The sequence below is a fragment of the Myotis yumanensis genome, unplaced genomic scaffold, assembly GCF_028538775.1.
Source record: "Myotis yumanensis isolate MYYU_CA2020_CCGP unplaced genomic scaffold, mMyoYum1.0.hap1 SCAF_19, whole genome shotgun sequence".
NCBI classification, from domain to species: domain Eukaryota; kingdom Metazoa; phylum Chordata; class Mammalia; order Chiroptera; family Vespertilionidae; genus Myotis; species Myotis yumanensis.
Genome location: NW_027223770.1, coordinates 22,981,318 through 23,000,621, shown reverse-complemented (window position 1 = coordinate 23,000,621; position 19,304 = coordinate 22,981,318). Strand labels below are relative to the sequence as shown.

Here is a 19,304-nt window from a genome sequence, read left to right as displayed (position 1 = left end):
GTCACCTTGTTCTGTGACCTCCTGTGGCTTGACACCCGCCCCCCCCCGGGGTAGCATTTCCTTCCGAACATCTGTCACAGGCGTCTTGCTGTCTCACACGCTGCAGTTTTGCTCCCACTGGAAGGTCAGCTCCAGGAGGCAGGAGCCTTTGTCTGCTGCTCTCCATGTGTCCTGGTACATAGTAGTCGCTCAGTAAACACTTGTGGAATGAATGTGGGTCTAAAAGGATCTTGAAGCTTGAACAGCCCCCCGTCCCCCACTTCCAGGGTCAGTGGGAAAATCGAGCAAAGCTCCCTCCTCCCATCCTCCTGCTGCACCCGTGTTATGAGTCCCATGACGGTGCCACGGAGATCCACCTGGGGACAGAGCCAGTATGGAAACTGGCTTCTCCTCTTGCTAGTGGTGAGGCTTCTGACCACTCAGTCCTCAGAGCTTCGGTCTCCTCACCTCTCAGATGGGAATGAAAAGCCCCATCTGCAAAGTTTCCACAGGTCTGGCCGCTGGCTCAGCAGGTGGGGCGGCGTCCTGGGCACCAAGAGGTGGCTGGTTCCATTCCCAGTGAGGGCGCATGTCTGGGTGCAGGTTCCATCCCCAGCTGGGGCACAAGCAGCAGGCAGCCGATTGATGTTCCTCTCACCCCTCTCTCTCCCCTCCGGTGAGGAAAAGAAACACAAGTTTCCACCGAGGATGAAATTAGAAAATGAAAGCCGGCATGTAAATCGCGCTCTGACTTATTGACATCCCCCAGCGCTTCTCTGAGGCTAGTTCCTCCTCCACAGCGGCCACATTTCAAGGGCCCAGTGCCGTATGCCCATTGCTATCGCCCCCATTTTACAGATGAGGAAACTGAGGCTCAGAGGGGGTCGGTCAGTAGCCCGTGGAGCTGGGCTTTGAGTCCCCACTCTAAGTTTTTAAAATACCAGTCATTTTATTATGATGTAGAAAGACAATATGACAACGCCGTGCAAGTGTGTGATGAGGAAAAAACATCCTCACCTACCCCTGGTGGCATTTTGAGTCTATTTCCTTCTTGTCTTTTTGTGTTGTTACCTGTGGTCTCTGTGTGCTGCTCGGTTCGGTTGATTAGGCATTCGCTTTTTGGCAGAGTCCTGCTCACCTGGCACGCACCTGGCCTTCGTCATCCGTACGTTAGAGAGCCGGGCCCTCACCCGCCCACCAGGGCTGTTGTGAGGCTAAAACGAGGGAGGGCATGGAAAGCCCTGGGCCCCGTGTTAAGTATGCAGTGGAGCATAATGAATGCTTGCGTTTCTCCTCTAAGAAAAAGGGGGCACATTGCCCCCCCCCCCGCCCGCCAGGCCTCTCCTTTGCCTTCCAAGTCGGCGCTGTCCAACAGAAATTAGTGCGAGTGATGGGGATGTCCTACCCCCGGGTCCGCAGGCCTTTTCTATAGATGTCCAGAGAGTAAATATTTCAGGTCTTGTGCATCACATAGAGTTGTTGTTGCTGCTTCTCTTCCCTCCTCTCCCCCTTTCTCTGCTCCCCCTTCTCTTCTCTTCTTTCCCTTAAAAACAATTTAAAAGCCCGTTTTAGCTCCTAGGCCATAGAGCAACAGGCCAGGGGTGGGAGGGCCAGCTTGGCCCCATTCTAGACCTGCGCCTGGCCACCCGGTGGCTGGCACACAGGAGCTGCATTTGAAACGTTCTTTCCTTTTACTTTAAATTCAAATGCCCACGCGTGGGTGGTGCTCCACTTTGGACACGTGGCCCTGGGTGCCTGCGGCTCAGCCTGTCCCTTAGCCTTGAAAGGGCCCTTCAGGCTGCAAGCTAAGCTGCCTGGCCGGCCTCCTCCCCAGCACCAGGCATTTCAAGGGCTCCTGAGAGCAGCTGGGCCGAGCCATCCCGCCTCCCTCCCGCCCCCTCCCCTCCGCCCTGGAACGCCTCAAGCACCTTCTCCCTAATTGTTTGTATTTGTTCCAAGAGGCAGGCCTCCAGTTATTGGCCACCCGAGCCCCAGCAGGGCCAGGCCTGTGTGTTCTGTAGCGTGGAGGCTGGGGGCTGGTTGCTGTGGTTACACCAGGGAACCTTTCACCATCCGGGCTTAGATGTACTCATTAGGCTGGTATTTCAAAAAAAACTGTATAGAAGCGAGGAATCGGAGTAGGGAGAACGGACAGAGATGCGGGAACAGGCCCCCCCCCCCCCCCCCCCCCCCCGTTTATTTCCATCATGATTGTGGCTCAGATGAAACAATAGCTGAGATGTCTGAGGACTCGCTGTTCTTATTGGAACCTCCCACCAGCCCATTTTACAGAAGGGAAAACCAAGGCTCAGAGCAGGGACAATCCATGTGGGCCGGGAGTCATCCAACTCCAGAGCTTCTTTCTTAACCACCCCCCACCCCGCCCCCCACTCTAGGAATGGGACAGGAGGAGGGGAGGTGAAGCTCAGACAGCGTGGGATCTGAAGTGATTTCTGCTGGTGGGCCTCCACTGCCCTGTCAGTAAAATGGGTTGGCAGAGACCCAGGGCTCCCCGAGCAGCCGTGCCTCAGCTTAGATTCCCGGCTTGCACCTCTCTGCCTGAGAAGTGAGCCAGTTCACCCCTGGAGGTCCAGGCAAGTTCAGACCCAGCTGTGACATCCGGGGCCCAGATGGTCTCCCCTGCCCTGCAGCTTGTCCCCCAGAGTGCTTTCCCCCCAAGTCACTGTCGGTGCCCTCGGGGAACCCACCATCCCCCTCTGAGGGGCCCACCCCCTCTCCATGGCGCCCGCCCCTAATGCAGCATCGCCTGTGCCCAGGGGCCAGCGGGCAGGCAGCCTTGGCGGGCAGCCCTAGGCGCAGTCACCCCACACCCCCAGCCTCCATTCCTGGGGGCTCGGCAAAGCCCCCGGGCGGTGGCCAGCTCCACAGCCCGTGTCCCTTTGTCCCAGGCTGGTGCTCCCGGCACCCACGCCGTTCCTGCCTCATAAGAGCTCCCGGAGGAAGGCTGTCATTATCTCTTTTTTACTTTTGGAGGAGAAAACGGGAGTTCAGAATGAAGTCCCTTGTCCGGTCACCGCCTGGCAAGTGGCAGAAGCAGGATTTGAACCCCGAGCTGTAGGGCTCCGAATCTGAGCCCTTCCCCACCCTCCTTGCTGCCCTCCTCACTGCCAGGACGCCGGGGCACTTCCCTTGATGGGTCTGGTGGGTGGGGACAGGCCCAGTTCCTGGGGTGGCGCTGGGTGCCCGGGAAGCTGCCTGGGCTTCTGGCTTCGTGGGTGGCTGGCTGCCAAGTCGCCCTACTTTTGCTTCCAGAGCCCCCCTCCAGGTCTTTGCTGTCCTCTGCTCCCGTCTGGCTGCCTGCGTTGAGCTGTTTCTCTGGTAGCAGAGGTGGCCTCTTGCTGGGGCCTGGCCAAGGTCAGGGATCGGCTCAGCGCCTGCTCCTCTGGCCCCGGCCCTGGGGCAGGTTGCCTCTCGCTGAGCCTGGGGTGAGGCATTCCCACCCCAGAGGCTGGAGGGGATCCTGTTGGATGACGGTGGGAAAAGCTTTGGCGCAGCACCTGCTCAGTCAGCGTGAAAACACGAAGCGCGGGCTTGTCTCTAAGTGCTGCTGCCCATGAGCGGTCAGTATTCAGCCAAGCGGGGGAGCGGCTAACATTCCTCTTATTCTCGCTGTCCCTCTCCCAGGGTCGCCCCTGGCCTTTAGCATCCAGATCACTTCTAACCCCCGACCAGCTGGAAAGGACAGGAGTCCCCCCCAACCCGCGGTTTTACCTTCCGTGATTTCATTCACGTGTAGTCAACTCCGGTCCGAATATATTCCATGGAAAGTTCCAGAAATAAACAATTGATAAGTTTTCAACTGTGGGCCGTCCTGAGTAGCATGATGCAATCATCTGTTTGGGGTGCGAATCATCCGTTTGTCCAGCATCGCGCTGGGCACGCTCCCGCCCGCAGTAGCCATGTTGGTCATCAGAGAGCGACTGTCAGGTGTCACGGTGCTTGTGTCCTTATTTTACTTAATGGCCCCAAAGCTCACAAGTCGCTTAAACTTTATCACAGGTTTGTATTATAGGAAAAGCATAGTATATCCGCGGGTTCAGTTACCCACTGGGGGTCTTGGCACATATCCCCCAGGACAAGCGGACGGCTGTACACACACAGGCCCTTGCACACTAGCCTTTCCTTTCTGGAGAGAACCTTCCGAGGTTACCCCCTTTTCTCCCTCTCTTCTCACCGCCCCCCCCAGTTGCCATCTGTTCCCTCAAAGCTCCATTCTCTCCTCCCCACTAAGTGTCAGGAGGAAAGGGTGGTTATGCTCATCAAGCTAACATGTGACTGACAGTTCCCCAGGGGCACTGACACCGAAGTAATCATCATGGGCAGCCTTCTAGTCTCGGGTGTAAGTGGGGGTGTAAGTTGAGCATGGCCCTGAGCACCTGGAGAAGCTGGAGGGCCCTTGGGCGAACTGCTGAGTGGCTTTATGTCCGGCCCAGCCACCCTTCTGCCCCTGGAAGTAGCCAGACCCGGAATTCAGGGCACCCAGGAACCCCAGCATTGTCAGCAGCACGTTTCTGGAGAGGGGTTCCCCAGCTGCTTTCTGCAGCTCAGAGCCCAGTGGCCCCGGGAGGAGACTCAGCTTTGCTTTGTCAATCGCTTCTAGAACCTCCCAGCCTCTTCGAGTCAGGGGCCCCAGCCCTTTGCAGGGAAGGAAACTGCGGCTTAGATGGAGGAAGTGACTCTCCCAAAGCCGCGTGGCCAGGAAATGCCTCGGCCTTTCACCAGCCTCGACCCTGGGCCCGGGAGTGCATTTTCCACTCGGTGGAGTGAAGGGCCCCAGGCCGAGCGGGCCCTGCGGCTGGATTGGTCCAGCTGCAGGCCAGGTCCTGTGGTGGTTTTGGCTGGACCTGATGTTCAAAGAGGAATGCCGTCTCCCCATTCCCTTCCCTCGCACCCTGCTCTGCTCCCCACGCTGCCGGCAGCTCCCAGGCACGTGGGTTCTCTCCTGCCTGTGACTTTGCACTGGCTGTTCCCTCTGCCAGGAACACTCTTCTCTCTTCCCTGCCCGGCTGTGCAGACTTTACCTGCCCACTGTTCAGACTCCGCTGAGGGCTGCCTCCTCCTGCAGGAAGCCTACCCTCACCTGCTCAGTAAAACCCATCACCCCCTCCCAGGTGTGTGTCTATGATGTGTGTGGACCTGGGACTGAGGCTCTGTCTCTGAGCTCCAAACCCAATTCCTGGCACATAGTAGTTGCTCATTAAATGTTAGAAATAATGGATAACCAGTTATTATGATAGAAACTGCTTAGTGCTTCCTGTGTGCCAGGCCTCGCTGACCACGGTCTCCCTCTCTCCCCAGATGTGAGCCCAGCAGGCCTCTGGCGGACCTACCACTGAAGCCAGCCCCGCACCCCAGGCCCAGCATGCGCCTGTCGGTGCGGAGGGCGTTGCTGGCGGCCGGCTGCGCCCTGGGCCTGCTCCTGGCCTTCCAGCTGGGGCAGCAGGTGCTGGAGTGCCGGGCGGTGCTGAAGGGCCCGCAGAGCCGCTGGCCCGCCATGCGGCCGGAGCACGAGGACCTGGTGATGGTGGGCACGGACCACGTGGAGTACCGCTACGGCAAGGCCATGCCGCTCATCTTCGTGGGCGGCGTGCCCCGCAGCGGCACCACGCTGATGCGCGCCATGCTGGACGCCCACCCGGAGGTGCGCTGCGGCGAGGAGACCCGCATCATCCCCCGCGTGCTGGCCATGCGCCAGGCCTGGTCCAAGTCGGGCCGGGAGAAGCAGCGGCTGGACGAGGCGGGCGTGACGGACGAGGTACTGGACGCCGCCATGCAGGCCTTCATCCTGGAGGTGATCGCCAAGCACGGCGAGCCGGCCCGCGTGCTCTGCAACAAGGACCCCTTCACCCTCAAGTCCTCCGTCTACCTGTCGCGCCTCTTCCCCAACTCCAAGTTCCTGCTGATGGTGCGCGACGGCCGCGCCTCCGTGCACTCCATGATCACCCGCAAGGTCACCATCGCCGGCTTCGACCTCAGCAGCTACCGCGACTGCCTCACCAAGTGGAACAAGGCCATCGAGGTGATGTACGCGCAGTGCCTGGAGGTGGGCCGCGACAAGTGCCTGCCCGTGTACTACGAGCAGCTGGTGCTGCACCCCCGGCGCTCCCTCCAGCTCATCCTGGACTTCCTGGGCATCGCCTGGAGCGACTCCGTCCTGCACCATGAGGACCTCATTGGCAAGCCCGGCGGCGTCTCCCTGTCCAAGTGAGTGGCCCCCGACAGCCCGCCCCGGTCCCGGTCCTGGGGTCGGAGGCACATGAGGAAAGATGGGCCTCGGGCAAGTCACCGTGCCTCTCTGAGGCGCAGCTGCGTTATCAAAAAAGGGGGGCAGTCTCTCTCCTCTTTCCTGACAGAATCGGCGACCTTCGAACATGCCTCACAGCCAGGTTGCAGTGGGTGAAGGTGACGAACGCCGGTTCTAGAGCCAGGCCGTCTGGGTTTGAGTCCCAGCTCCACCACTTTCTAGCTGTGTGGCCTTGAGCAAGTGACTCAGCCTCTCTGTGCTTCCATTTCCTCATCTGTCACATGGGACTATAATCTGTCTGCCTTATAGATAGTACCTGTGAGTGTCAAATAGGGTAAACGTGTTAGGGGCTACTCTGTTATTTTTATTGACTTCGGAGAGGAAGGGAGAGGAAGAGAGAGAGAAACATCAGTGATGAGAGAGAATCATGGATCGGCTGCCTCCTGCACGTCCCACACTGGGATCGAGCCCACAACCCAGGCATGTGCCCTGACCAGGAATGGAACCGTGACCTCCTGGTTCATAGGTCGACGCTCAAACACTGAGCCACGCTGCCCGGCCAGGAGCTACTCTTCCTGTTCTCCTTGTTAGTGTTGATGTGTTTTTACTGGATACTCGTCCTCCCACCATCACTACCATTTAATAACTGCCTGCTCTCTGGCAAGCACTCAGTTAAGCCCCTGACAAACATTATCCCTTTAGTCGCCATAGCGACCTGAAGGCATTGGAACTGCGCTCCCCTCCTTTTACAGATGAGGAAACTGGATCTCGGGAGCAGAGTGTGGCTCCGGGACTGGAGCCGGGCCTCTTGGCCTCCAGAGAGTGTGCTCTCGAGCCCCCCAGGTCCGGGGCCCTCCTCCTGCCCCTGCTTCTGCCTTCCTCCTGCGGGAGGCCGCCCCCTCCTGAGCCCCAGAGGACCGAGCAGTGGAGGAGGAGAGCGAGCTGTCGCTCCGTATTAACTCACTTACTTGTATTCACTCACTGACCCCTCAGAGCAGCCCAGGAGGTGGGTGCTGTCAGCATTCGCGTTTATAGCTGAGGAAACAGGCTCCGGGAGGGGCAGTAACCCTCCCAGGCCGCACAGCTGCTGTGGGTACAGCTGGCATTTGAACCCAGACAGTCTGGCTCCTGGGTCAGCTCTTAGCTACTCCATTATTTAAGGCTCAGAAAAAGGGTTGGGAGGACGGGGTCCCTGCAGGGCGCCGAGGGCCTGGGAGTGGTGGCCACAGGGACTCAGTCTCACCGCTCGTGTTTGGTAATTCCTTCCCGAGAACAGACTGTCCGTCTCAGCCGCAGAAACAAAAGTTAAGTCAGAGGCATCAAGGAAGCAGAAGTTAGGCCCCACAGTGTTCTCTGCCTGGTCCTTCCTTCCTCCCATCGCACGCTGTACCCCAGCGCACAGAGGGGCGTGACCAGCCTGGGACCCGTCTGCGAACTCACAGTTGATGGGGCCCGGGTCCCTCCAGTCTCCCCACTGCCCCCGAGTGACTGAGCAGGGGGCCCCCAGGTGGTGCCCGGGTCTGCCCGGCCCTGCCCAGCCCTGCAGCCTGTCCTCTCTCCGCAGGATCGAGCGATCCACCGACCAGGTCATCAAGCCCGTGAACCTGGAAGCCCTGTCCAAGTGGACCGGGCACATTCCCGGGGACGTGGTGAGGGACATGGCCCAGATCGCCCCCATGCTGGCTCGGCTCGGCTACGACCCCTACGCAAACCCCCCCAACTACGGCAACCCGGACCCCATCGTCATCAACAACACGCACCGGGTGAGTGGGCGTGCACACTCGGAGGCGTGCACACTCGGAGGCGTGCACAGGTGGTGCGAGCCCCAGCTGTCTGAGAAAATAATAATATAAACGTTGTGATGCCTGAGCTGTGGCCATGGTGGGTCATGTGACTGCTTGTATTTCCATTTTTGCTTGGGCTACAAGGAAGCTCAAAGCCAACTGCCTCACACTCTATAGCACCCAACCCGCAGGCCCATCTGTGCACTAATTTCACTTTCTTTCTCTACTCTTACCCTTCATTGGTTTCAGAGAGAGGAAGGGAGAGAGACTGAGAGATAGAAACATCAGTGATGAGAGAGAATCATTGATTGGCTGCCTCCTGCATGCCCCACACTGGGGATCAAGCCTGCAACCCAGGCGTGTGCCCTGACCGGGAATTGAACCATCACCTCCTGGTTCATAGGTCGATGCTCAGCCACTGAGCCACACCGGCTGGACCAGATAGCTGTTTAGTCTTTAGGGTGGTTTTGATGCTACTGCAGTTAGGTTCCTTTGTTGAAAGCCTTGTGTGTGCATGTGTAAGTATGCGTGTACATGTGTGTGCGTGTGTGTGTTTCTGTGGCTACTGTAGACTCTGTGTTTCTGTAATGGATCCTGGGGTTCAGTGCTCAGTGACTGGGAGGACCCCAGTGTGAGTGAAGCTGTCATTCCGTGCGTGAGCCTGGAAGCACCGTCCCAGGGGTTGTCACATCCCTGGGGACGTGGGGAGGGACATGGCCCAGATCGCCCCCACGCTGGCCACGTGGATGGGCGGGTGGGAGGATGGATAGGTGAGTGGTGAGATAGATAAGGTAATGGATGGATGGATGGGAAGGTGGATGGATGTGGAGGTAATGGACTGAATTTTATTTTTTTATCAGATCCATGAAAGTGATATTTCTTTTCTCTTCTGTAGGTCTTGAGAGGGGACTATAAAACACCAGCCAATCTGAAAGGACATTTTCAGGTTAGAAACCCCACGGGGAATTGTGAATTCTGTTTGCCCGGCTGTACCGCTGGCTGTGTGCCTGACTCCTCACCTCTACTGTGGGTGATAGTCTCCCCATCAGGATATTGGAGGGGTGTGGGGGGTGAGGGTGAGTATGAGGTGGGGGTGGGGGGGTGAGAGTCGGGCCAGAGGCGCTCTGAGTGACCAGCTGGGCCAGGCCTCGGCCGCCCTCTGCCTGAGCCCCTCCCTGCACCTGGTCTCCGGGCTGGAAAGCAGATGGAAGGAGTTAGTGGTAACTCTCTGTCTTTAGCCTTAATTTCATTTGTTTTTATAAAAATACTAGTATTAAAAATATGTTTTTACTGAATTTAGAGAAAGAGGAAGGGAGAGGGATAGAGAGAAACACGGATGAGAGAGAAACACAGCCCTAAACTCGTGCAGGAGGCAGCCAATCAATGATTCTCTGTCATCATGGATGTTTCTGTCTCTCCCCCTCTCCCTCTCCCTTCCTCTCTGAAATCAATACAAATATATATTTTTTACAAAGATGATGCTAGAATTAGTCAGCACTCATTTCTCACCTGTTTTAACCAAAACAAGGAGTAACAAGAACAGCAAACAGAAACGGGGGCGGGGAGGGGGGGGGGGAATGCCCACAACCGGAAACTTCACTTTTGCTGGTCGCCTGTCTCAGCCCCTGTGCGTGCGGCCTTTGTGGTGAGTGTGTGTCTGAGATGCTTTGTGTTGCTTCTCATGCTTCTCCGTCTGGTCAATGGGTTTCACGTGTGCCGTGTGGGACCCGCGCAGCACTGGGCAGAGTGCGGTGTGCAGGCTCACGTGCCACCAGTGACTTCACCGTCTCCCCGAGATCCTCTGCCGTCTTTGGAAACATCCGGAAGGATGCCGGGCACACTTCACCCTGCTCTTGCCTCTTCCGTGGGCCAGGGTGGGGGTGGGGCTCACTGAGTCACTCCCCAGAACCCATCCTTAAGGAGTGGAATCCGTGGGTGGAAGGTCCAGATCTTTTTAAGACTCAGCCTGCGAGGCTCCGAGTGTGTTTTTCACAAGAGTCGGCCAGTGTGCGGCCCCTGCAGTGCAGGGCGTGTCCCGGCCCAGCGCGGGGCTTGGCTCTGTGAGGAGCAGTGCGTGGAGGGGTGGCAGGTGCTGTGTCATCAGCTCCCAGCCTCGCCCGCGGGGAGCTGCCCTGCCGCTGCCCCCGCCCCGCCCGCTCCCCTGCACGGCCTCCCCCGCCCATGACTCAGCCAGGATATTGCAAACCCTGCAACTGACCACAGGGCAGAGTTAAGTAAAGGGGCCATCAGCGAGCTGCAGTCACGTGTGGTCCTCCCACGTGGTCATCATGAAACCAAAAATGGGGAAATATTAAGCCAGCAAAACAAAGCTTCACACACTAGACCTGCATCTCACACGACAGTGTCTGCTCACTCCCTGGGCTGGGACACCCTCCCTCCAGGTTTCTGCTGCTCCCTCCGCGGGAATGCTGTCCCTCCCGACCTCCGACCTCCGCGGGGCGGGACTCGGTTTCTCCTTTTAGATTGTTGCTTGTGGAGTGTGAGGGTGTCAGACACTGGCAGCCAGTCCTCTGATTGTCTGGGCACCAGCTGGTGCTCAGTTCAGCCCCGACACTGACTCAGGTGGAGGCACAGTCCAAGCGCACTGCCCGCCAGACGCCAGCCGCAGGGGGTGCCCAGGACACCCACACATTTGGGGGTTTCCACGACGCCCACTCCTCAGGTTATTATAAAGGATACAGTTTAGGAACAGCCACGTGGGAGGTGCCCAGGCAGGGGTTGGGGAGGGCGAGCTCCATGGCCTCTCTGGGCGCACCGCCCTCCCAGCCGGAAGCTGGGATTTCTGGGGAGGGTTCATGAAGTAGCATGATTGCCTCGGTCACAGGCCAGTGATTACTAAGGTCGGGGGGTGTGGTGCTGAGAGTCCCACCCCTCTAATCATGCCTTGGACCTTCTGGCGACCAGCCCCCCATCCTGAAGCTCTGTGGGCCCCCCAGCCACCAGCCATCTCATTAGCATTCAGAAGATGCTTGGAGAGGCTGCGGGTTTTAGGAGCTGTGTGCCAGGCACAGGACAAAGGCCAGATGCTGGTTCTTCACCACAGCGCATTCACTCACACACACACACACACACACACACACACACCCTATCGGCCCCTCCCTCCGGGTGAAGCAGCCCCGCAGTCATCCTGTGGCCCACGTGGTGCTGGGCGTGGCCAGCATCCTGCCTGTGTGTGCGCTTCAGCCCCTCCCCCTAGAACATAAGCTACATGAGAGCAGGCCTGGTCTGTCAGGCTCACGTTTCCCAGCACCCAGCACATAGTAGGTGTGCAGGGAATATGGGATGGGTGAGTGTGTGTGCCGGCCGTGATGCTGAGGGCGGGACCTGGCGTGACCTTCCTGTGTCTTCCCGCAGGTGAACCCGAACAGCACCGCCTCCCACGTGGGAAGCTCGTGATTTCCAGGTAGGACCGCACTTCCGAGCCCCAACCCCTAGGGGACTCCCCACTTCCGGCCCGACCTCCCGGGGATTCCCAGCTTCCGAGCCCTGACCTCGCGAGGACTCCCCGCTTCCGGCCCCGACCTCCCGGGGACCGCACTTCCGAGCCCAGGAACCTCTTTTCTGAAAAGCTTGTCCCTCCTGAGCCTCCCTGGGGAGGAGTGTCCCCCAAGGGGGGCTGACCCACCCCTCTGGGAGGTTTCCATGGTGACCGGCCAAGGAACTATTTATAGAATCAAGGCTTAGTCTCCTGCTCCGGCTGGGCAGGGCTCAGTGCTGAGCCAGCCCAAGAAAGGTTTGGCTTAGGGAGGTGCCCCAGGACCAGAGATGGGGGATTCTGGGCCGCTGTTGCCTGGACTGCCGCCTGCCAGGCCAGCTTCTGCTAACAGATCAGGTTTGGCGCAAAGCAGCTCCTGTTCTAATGGTACCCACAGGCAGGTCTGGTCTAAGCATAACCCCACAGCCCTGTCACTCACTTAACCCTCAGCGTCCCTGGGAGGCAGGTGACATGGTCCCATTTTATGGAAGAGAAAACCAGGGCCCAGAGAAGGTTTTGACTTGCCCAAGGCAGACAGGGTTACAAAGGGCAGAATCTCCCCCAAAGACATCTCCCCTAGAGTTTGCTTTAACGAACATGAGTATTTACTCATCTGTGTTTTCTGAGGGGCAGTGGAACGGCTCCAAACTTGGGTTTGAACTTAAGTCAAAGATTTAAGGACTCGCTTCACGTTTGACTCCTCTCGGCCTCAGTTTTCCACATCTGGAGAATGGGCTTCGTCACTGTCCACCTGCCAGAGAGCTGACCAGGGTGGGTGCTGGGCCCTCGCCATGGACCTGGGCAGGGGGTAGGGAATCCACGAGGGAGTGAGCGTCCCGGTGCCCCCGCCTCTCTGACCAGGTCACGGAAATGTGAGAAGGAACTCGCCTGGTATCACTCTCAGGGTCCCCCCCCCCCAAATCCTGCTCAGGCCCCGGAGTCTGCTTAATCCCAGAGAAAAGAACCTCACGTGGAACACAGGTCCCCGTGTTTCTCCCTTTCTCCGACCTCCCTGCTCTGCTCTGCTCCTGCGCGGCCTCCCTGACGGAAGCCGGGAGTATGCCTCCCTCGCTTCTCTAAACGAGACACCGCAGACCAGACGGGGTGCGCTAGCTCCTTCCTGGCTCGTGGTTGGCCTTGACTCAGTGCTGATCCTTCCCTCGCCTCCCAGCAGTCGCTGCTGTTTGCTCTTGGTACATGAGAAAGGGCGTCTGAGGTCGGGGTGCAGGTTGCGATGTGGGGAGAGCCTCCCGTCTCCTGTGGGCGCTGCAGCCGCGCATTCTGCTCTCACACCTGCGAAAGGAACCGGCCTGGGCTCACGGGGCTCCCCTGCTTTCAGGTCTCGCAGTGGCTGTCGCCAGGAAGGGGAGAAGCTGCCTCCAGTGGAAATCGGACTCTAATCCAAGCATATTGCTTGCTATTAACCGGCAAAGGGACTGCTGCCGAGGGGTGATTTGCATATGTTTGCAAAGCCGGATCTTCGGAAACTTTCCTGGAAACACGCTGCCTTCGGACCCTCCGGGATGGAGGGCGGGAGTGTGGACACCGTCCAGCTTTGGAAACTTGGTTTTTATATTTTCCCGCAAGAACTTTTTCTAAGAAGTGGCCTTGCCGCCTCGCTCCTGTGCAGGGCGCCTGGGCGGCGCTGCTGGCTGGGACCAGGCCACCCCGTGCCTCTCCTAGGCCCTATTTTTGAATTCAAAGAATCTATTTAAAAATTTAATATATGAGGCTTTCTTTGATTCCTCCCCAGCCCTTAAATGGACACAGAAAATAGATCTATTATTTGAATAAAGTGACCAGGGACTTGTTTGTCGGTGCCTTACTTCACGGAGGGGCAGGTGGGGGTGAGCAAAGGCAAGAACGGTCCCGCCGGGCTCGGCCCACCCTGTGTCGGGTCCCCAAGGCCCGCGGTCTGGTGATTTGCTGGGAGGACCCAGAACTCAGAAAACCCATTAGTCTCCCGTTGACGGTTTACTGCGGCCAAAGGGTGCAGATCAGCATCAGCACAGGCACCGGCGGAGCCAGAGGGTCCGGCCTGAGCTCCCGGTGGCCCTTCCCTCGGGGTGTGGCCGCCCCTGTCCAGCCCCGCTGGGCGCCCAGAGGCCTGCGGTGCTGCCTGAGGAGCAGGTACCTCGTCTCCGTCTCCCACCTGTGAGCACAGCATCTGCCTGGGGCGGCCCGAGCCCCATGTTCAGAGACGCCCCATTAGAAGGAATATTCCGGGGGCTTCTCGGCCGTCCTGTCTCCGGCCTGCACGGGTGCGAGCTCGCCCTGCCTGTGGGGGGGGACCCCTTCCCTGCCGGCCCCAGATGCCGGGCTCGGGACAGTTCTGCATCGAAAGATGGTGAGTGAGGCGGTGGGAGGGAGTGACTCGGGCCAGTGTCCCCGCCGCGTGCACGTGTGAAATGGGGAAGTTAAAGCCCCGGGTGATCGGGAGGGGCCGATGGGCGAGAGCCGTGTGGCCCCGTGTGACAGTGGAGACCGCGGTCCGACAGGACGGGCAGGGGCCGCATTGTGCGCACAGGAAGCTCCTGGTCGGCATCACCACATCCGCCGCCTCCGCGCTCCCACCCACTGTTGCCGCAAGTCCCACCCGCCCCGCCTGAGTGACCTGGCACCCTGGATTGTGAAATCTCAGCCCCGGGAGCAGCTGGGTGAGCGGGCGGTTCCACAGCCAGATGGCAGCTGGGACGGTCGCCTGGCTCCGCCCCGCGTGCCTTTGCTGATGTTGGTGCCTTCGCTGTCACGTGTCGGGCTGGGCTGGTGGGACCGTCCCAGGCTTTTCCGCTCCACACAGACTGACTGTTTTCACCGTTTATTTATTTGTGTGTATTTTCAGGGTTTTGTTTTCTTTTAGTGGCAGAGCCTTCCATACACACACACACACACACACACACACACAGTTGCGTGTGCAGGCTCCGTCTACAGAACACAAAGCTGAGTTCTGAGGAGGACCCCACACCTGCCCCACGCTCCGGCGGCTCCTTCGGAAGCACTTTACCACAGTCAAGGTTCTGCATTTGTTTGCCTGGTGATTGGACTCGTGTTGGTCTTACTAGACCGTAAACTGAATGAGTGTGGGAACCATCGTTGTTAATTGCTCACCATTTACCCCACATGGCACCTGGCGGATGGAGGGGGTGGGAGCCAGGTTCCCAGAGGCTCCCCAGAGGTCCCCGCCTCCGGGTGGTCACACCGTTTCGTCCGATGTCCCTTTCCACACTAAGGTAGGGTTCCAGGTTCATACAAGATGAATGGCTAAACATGGGCTTCAGATAAAACCATACGTATCTTGTTTGTCGTTTGTCTGAAGTTCACATGGAACTGGGCACCCTGTATTTCCGTTTGCTCAGTCTGGCTGACAACCCTGGGGCCGGCTGTGCAGCCGGTCGGATATCAGGGAACTGCCGGTGTGTGACCCCCAAGGCGAGATCATAAACCCCGTGTGGCTTTGGCCTTGTTATCTCGACTCAACTCTCGGGGAGGCCGGTCACTGTCATGAGGACATTCAGCACCTGACAGAGGTTCCCTGGGCAGGAACTCGGGACTCCTGCCCACCGCCGGCACCAGCGGCCAGCCATGTGAGCGGGTCACCTCAGGAGTGCGGCCCAAGGGGGACCCCACGTCACAGCAAGCCGCTGGGCCACACTTGAATTCCTCCCCAAAGAAACTGAGATCATGTGTCCTGTCATTTCCAGCTGCTCAGCTTGAAAGAACTGTTAACACTACAATAGACGATACATAGGAGCTCATAACTATTTGTTAATGAGTGGCTCAATGAATGAATGGGTGAGTGAGTGAGTGAATGAATGAATGATGAAGACTGGGGGTCCTCATCTCACCGTGTGCTTTGGAGGGTGCTTGCTTTCAGATCCTGCCTCAGGCCTGCGGAACGTCACGTCCCAGCTGCTATCTAAGGATGGTGTTCACAAGTTCTTGAAAGGGTGGAAACCATCTGCATGAAACATTTAAAGAAAGCAAATTCGCTCACCCAGCTGATCTGGATTTTCAGTTCCGGCGCGAGATATATTTTTGTGACAAGATTCAAAACACTAAGCCATGTGCAACTGAATAATGTCACTGTCCTAGAAAAGGCGCTTGTGCTAGACTTTAAATAAATCAGCTTTGAAATGCCACTTGCGAGTTGTTTCTATGGTATCAACCTATTTCAAGTCGTAACTGAGCAAGGATTTCCCCCCCAAATCTTTCAAAGGCAGGATGGGCCCCGTGCAGCGTGGCACAGGCTGCTAAAGGGGGAGCAGGTATGGGGGCCGGGTGGCCACAGACACCCCCTGGGAAGGTGGGGGATTGAAGAGATGACGTATGCAGGGGCTTGTCTCTGTGACCCCGAGCAGACAGGGATCACTCCAGAAGCACTGGCTCCAACAAGTGGACAGAAATGGTGTGGGGCCCCATGCAGGGACGCGCAGAGCGAGGACTGGCCTGGAAGTCTGGCCTCCTGGGTCCTGGAACTGCCTCTGTGCTTAGACTCACTGTGTAGCCCTGGCTGCTTCCTGTGGGATGGCTCCTCCATCACCTACTCTGTGAAAAGGGAGGGACCGACCGATAAGCATCGGAGGGCCCTGCTTGGCTCCTGCAGAGGCGCCTTGTTGCTTGGCAACCCCTCCTGGGAAGGCTCATGTCTGAATACCTCATTGGGAATCTGAACACGGGCCTCGGTGTCCTTGAGCCTCAAAGCAAGGGTTTCTCTGGGCAGTGACCAGAGGCCAGGATGGGTATGGGACCTTGAATCAAAACTTCTTGAACCCAGAAATCCTAAAAAACTACTCACCTTTAAGGCTGAGAGCCTTCCATGTGAAGGTATGAAATTGGGTCTTTTAAATTAAAAGAACCACAACCACGTACAAAGTACTTATTACTCTAAGAGCATTATATGCATCAATTAGCCCCCTCCCCCCCATTTTGTGTCCTGGAAACCACCCTTTTAGAGCAGTGCTGTCATGATCCCCATTTTACAGGTGAGAAAACAGGTACTGAGAAGTGAAGCAATCTTCCCCCGGTCCCAAACCTAGGAAGCAGAAAAATGGAGATTGGGATCCTTGAAGGTTTACTCTAGAAACTCCATTTTTTTTTTTTAAATATATTTTATTGATTTTTTACAGAGAGGAAGGGAGAGAGATAGAGAGCTAGAAACATCGATGAGAGAGAAACATCGACCAGCTGCCTCCCGCACATCTCCCACTGGAGATGTGCCCGCAACCCAGGTACATGCCCTTGACCGGAATCGAACCCGGGACCCTTCAGTCCGCAGGCCGACGCTCTATCCACTGAGCCAAACTGGCTTCGGCATAGAAACTCCATTTTTTAAAAAAATGTATTTTATTGATTTTTTTACAGAGAGGAAGGGAGAGAGAGAGTTAGAAACATCAATGAGAGAGAAACATCGATCAGCTGCCTCCTGCACATCTCCTACTGGAGATGTGCCCGCAACCCAGGTACATGCCCTTGACAGGAATGGAACCCGGGACCCTTCAGTCCGCAGGCCGATGCCCTATCCACTGAGCCAAACCGGTTTCGGCTAGAAACTCCATTTTAAAAATTCTAAATGCATAGAAGTTTTTGTCTCTCAATCATATAAAATTAGATCGTGTAAGTCAGAGACCCTGGAACTGTTCCACACTGAAGGAGACTAAAGAGACATGGCGATTAAATGCAACACATGACTATGAACTGCGTCTTTTGCTGTAAAAAAATTTATTGGGTGCTGTTCCCAGGATGTCCACAAGAGGGCACTATTTTGACTTCCCTGCAGGGCCAAAGCCCTCTAGGTCTCTCAAAAGGGTTTTCAGACTCGCAGAATTTATTACTAGGGTGCTGTTCTCATAATGTCCACAAGAGGGAACTATTGCAACCTTTCCCTTACTAGTGTGCTGTTCTCAAAAAAAATAAAAAAGAAAATGTATTGGGACAATTGGCAAAATTCAAATAGAGTCTCAGGTGTCCATGGCAGTGATGTGCCAATGTTAACACATTTCGTACCGCTCAGGAGTTTTCTCGTGTTTTGCGCACCATCTGTTAAGGACCGCTCACGAGTGTTCTCATTTTTCACGCCCATGGAAAAAGGAGCGAATCTAGATATTTATGTAAATTTTGTTTGGTCCCTCTTCATAGCGGAAAATGTTTTACGCAGTACCATACGTTAAAAAAGTACTAGGAACTTTAATTGTTTTTGTAAATAAAAATGTTATAATTATTGAAAAACAACACCTAAAGTGCATTATGATGATTTAAATAACGTGCAGTTTGTCCCTGGCGTATGTCTTAGAGATTTCTATGCGGTACGCAATGTTTTAATTTCCTGATTTTGATGGTTATTTTGCAGTTAAATTGGAGAATGTCTTGGTTGGAAATACGAAAGTATTTGGGGGTTTTCGGGCGTCAACTTGAGAGACCTAGAGGGCTCTCGCCCTGCAGGGAAGAGTCTCAATAGTGCCCTCTTGTGGACATTCTTAGAACAGCACCCTAGTAATGAATTCTGCGAGTCTGAAAAGAAAACCCTATTGAGAGACCTAAAGGGCTCTTGTCCAGCAGGGATGGGTTACAATAGTGCCCCCTCTTGTGGACAAATCTGAGAACAGCACCCAATAAATTTCTTTACAGTAAGAAGATCCAGTTCAGAATCATTTATTGCATTTACTAGTAATTGACATGTCTCTCAGTATGGAACAGTTCCAGGGTCTCTAACTTACACGACCTTGGCACTTTTGAAGATTACAAGCAAATTTTTTGGTAGAATGCCCTTTTTTTGGGTTCGTCTGATGTATACTCGTGATTTGGTTCAGATTATGTATTTTTGTCAGGAATATCACAGGAGCGATGCTGCAATTTTCTTAAGGCATCCTATCAAGTGGTATGTGATTGCGATTTGTCCTATTCTTTTTTTAAGAAATATATTTTATTGATTTTTTACAGAGAGGAAGGGAGAGAGATAGAGAGTTAGAAACATCAATGAGAAACATGGATCAGCTGCCTCCCGCACATCTCCCGCTGGGGATGTGCCCGCAACCCAGGTACATGCCCTTGACCGGAATCGAACCTGGGACCCTTCAGTCCGCAGGCCGACGCTCTATCCACTGAGCCATACCGGTTTCGGCAATTTGTCCTATTCTTGATGTGCACTCGAATCAGAGCCTGCATTCTTTTTTAAAAAATTTATTTTTATTGATTTCAGAGAGGAAGGAAGAGGGAGAGAGATAGAAACATCAATGATGAGAGAGAATCACTGATCGCCTGCCTCCTGCATGTCCCCGACTGGGGACCGAGCCCACATCCCGGGCATATGCCCTTGACCGGAATCGAACCTGGGACCCTTCAGTCCACAGGCCGACGCTCTATCCATTGAACCAAACCGGCCAGGGTCAGGATACGGTCTTGCCCTTCATTATTCCCACACGAAGGCCTGTCCCGCCCGCCTTGATGTCTCACAATTCCTCATCACTATCCTATGAACGAGTCCTGTGTCCCCGTTTCACAGATTTAGAATGTGAGGTAGACAGAGGAGCCACCAAGAAGGCTCGGCGACGTCCATCCCTTTTATCACAGGCTGAGCGTCGCCACGAGGCAGGCGCAGCAGGGAGGCGACCTGGCCGGGACCTCAGCCCCCGCCCCAGCCACGTGGGACCCTGAGAATCTGCGCCTGCTTTCTAGTATCTCCGTCCTGCGGCTCTGAGCCACGGCCCCTCCAGGCTTTCTTGCTGCCATGGCAACCAGCGCGCCGTTTCCGCTCTCTGACGTCATTGCCTGTGCGCCGGTCACT

The 19,304-nt window shown here is 56.2% G+C and overlaps 1 protein-coding gene across 2 annotated transcripts in view; it reads left to right on the top strand.

Moving 5' to 3' along the window:
• Positions 1-13,334, top strand: part of TPST2 (tyrosylprotein sulfotransferase 2) — a 34,868-nt gene extending 21,534 nt beyond the window's left edge. The window contains exons 2-6 of one of the 2 annotated variants that reach the window (XM_070399675.1): positions 5,299-6,204; positions 7,809-8,007; positions 8,924-8,974; positions 11,404-11,452; positions 12,864-13,334. In XM_070399675.1, coding sequence (XP_070255776.1) covers positions 5,363-6,204; positions 7,809-8,007; positions 8,924-8,974; positions 11,404-11,445 — 1,134 coding nt within the window. In that variant the 5' untranslated portion in view covers positions 5,299-5,362 and the 3' untranslated portion in view covers positions 11,446-11,452; positions 12,864-13,334. The remainder of the gene's footprint in view (positions 1-5,298; positions 6,205-7,808; positions 8,008-8,923; positions 8,975-11,403; positions 11,453-12,863) is intronic. The other variant, XM_070399676.1, reaches the window with a different exon arrangement.
• Positions 13,335-19,304: the final 5,970 nt, after the last annotated feature.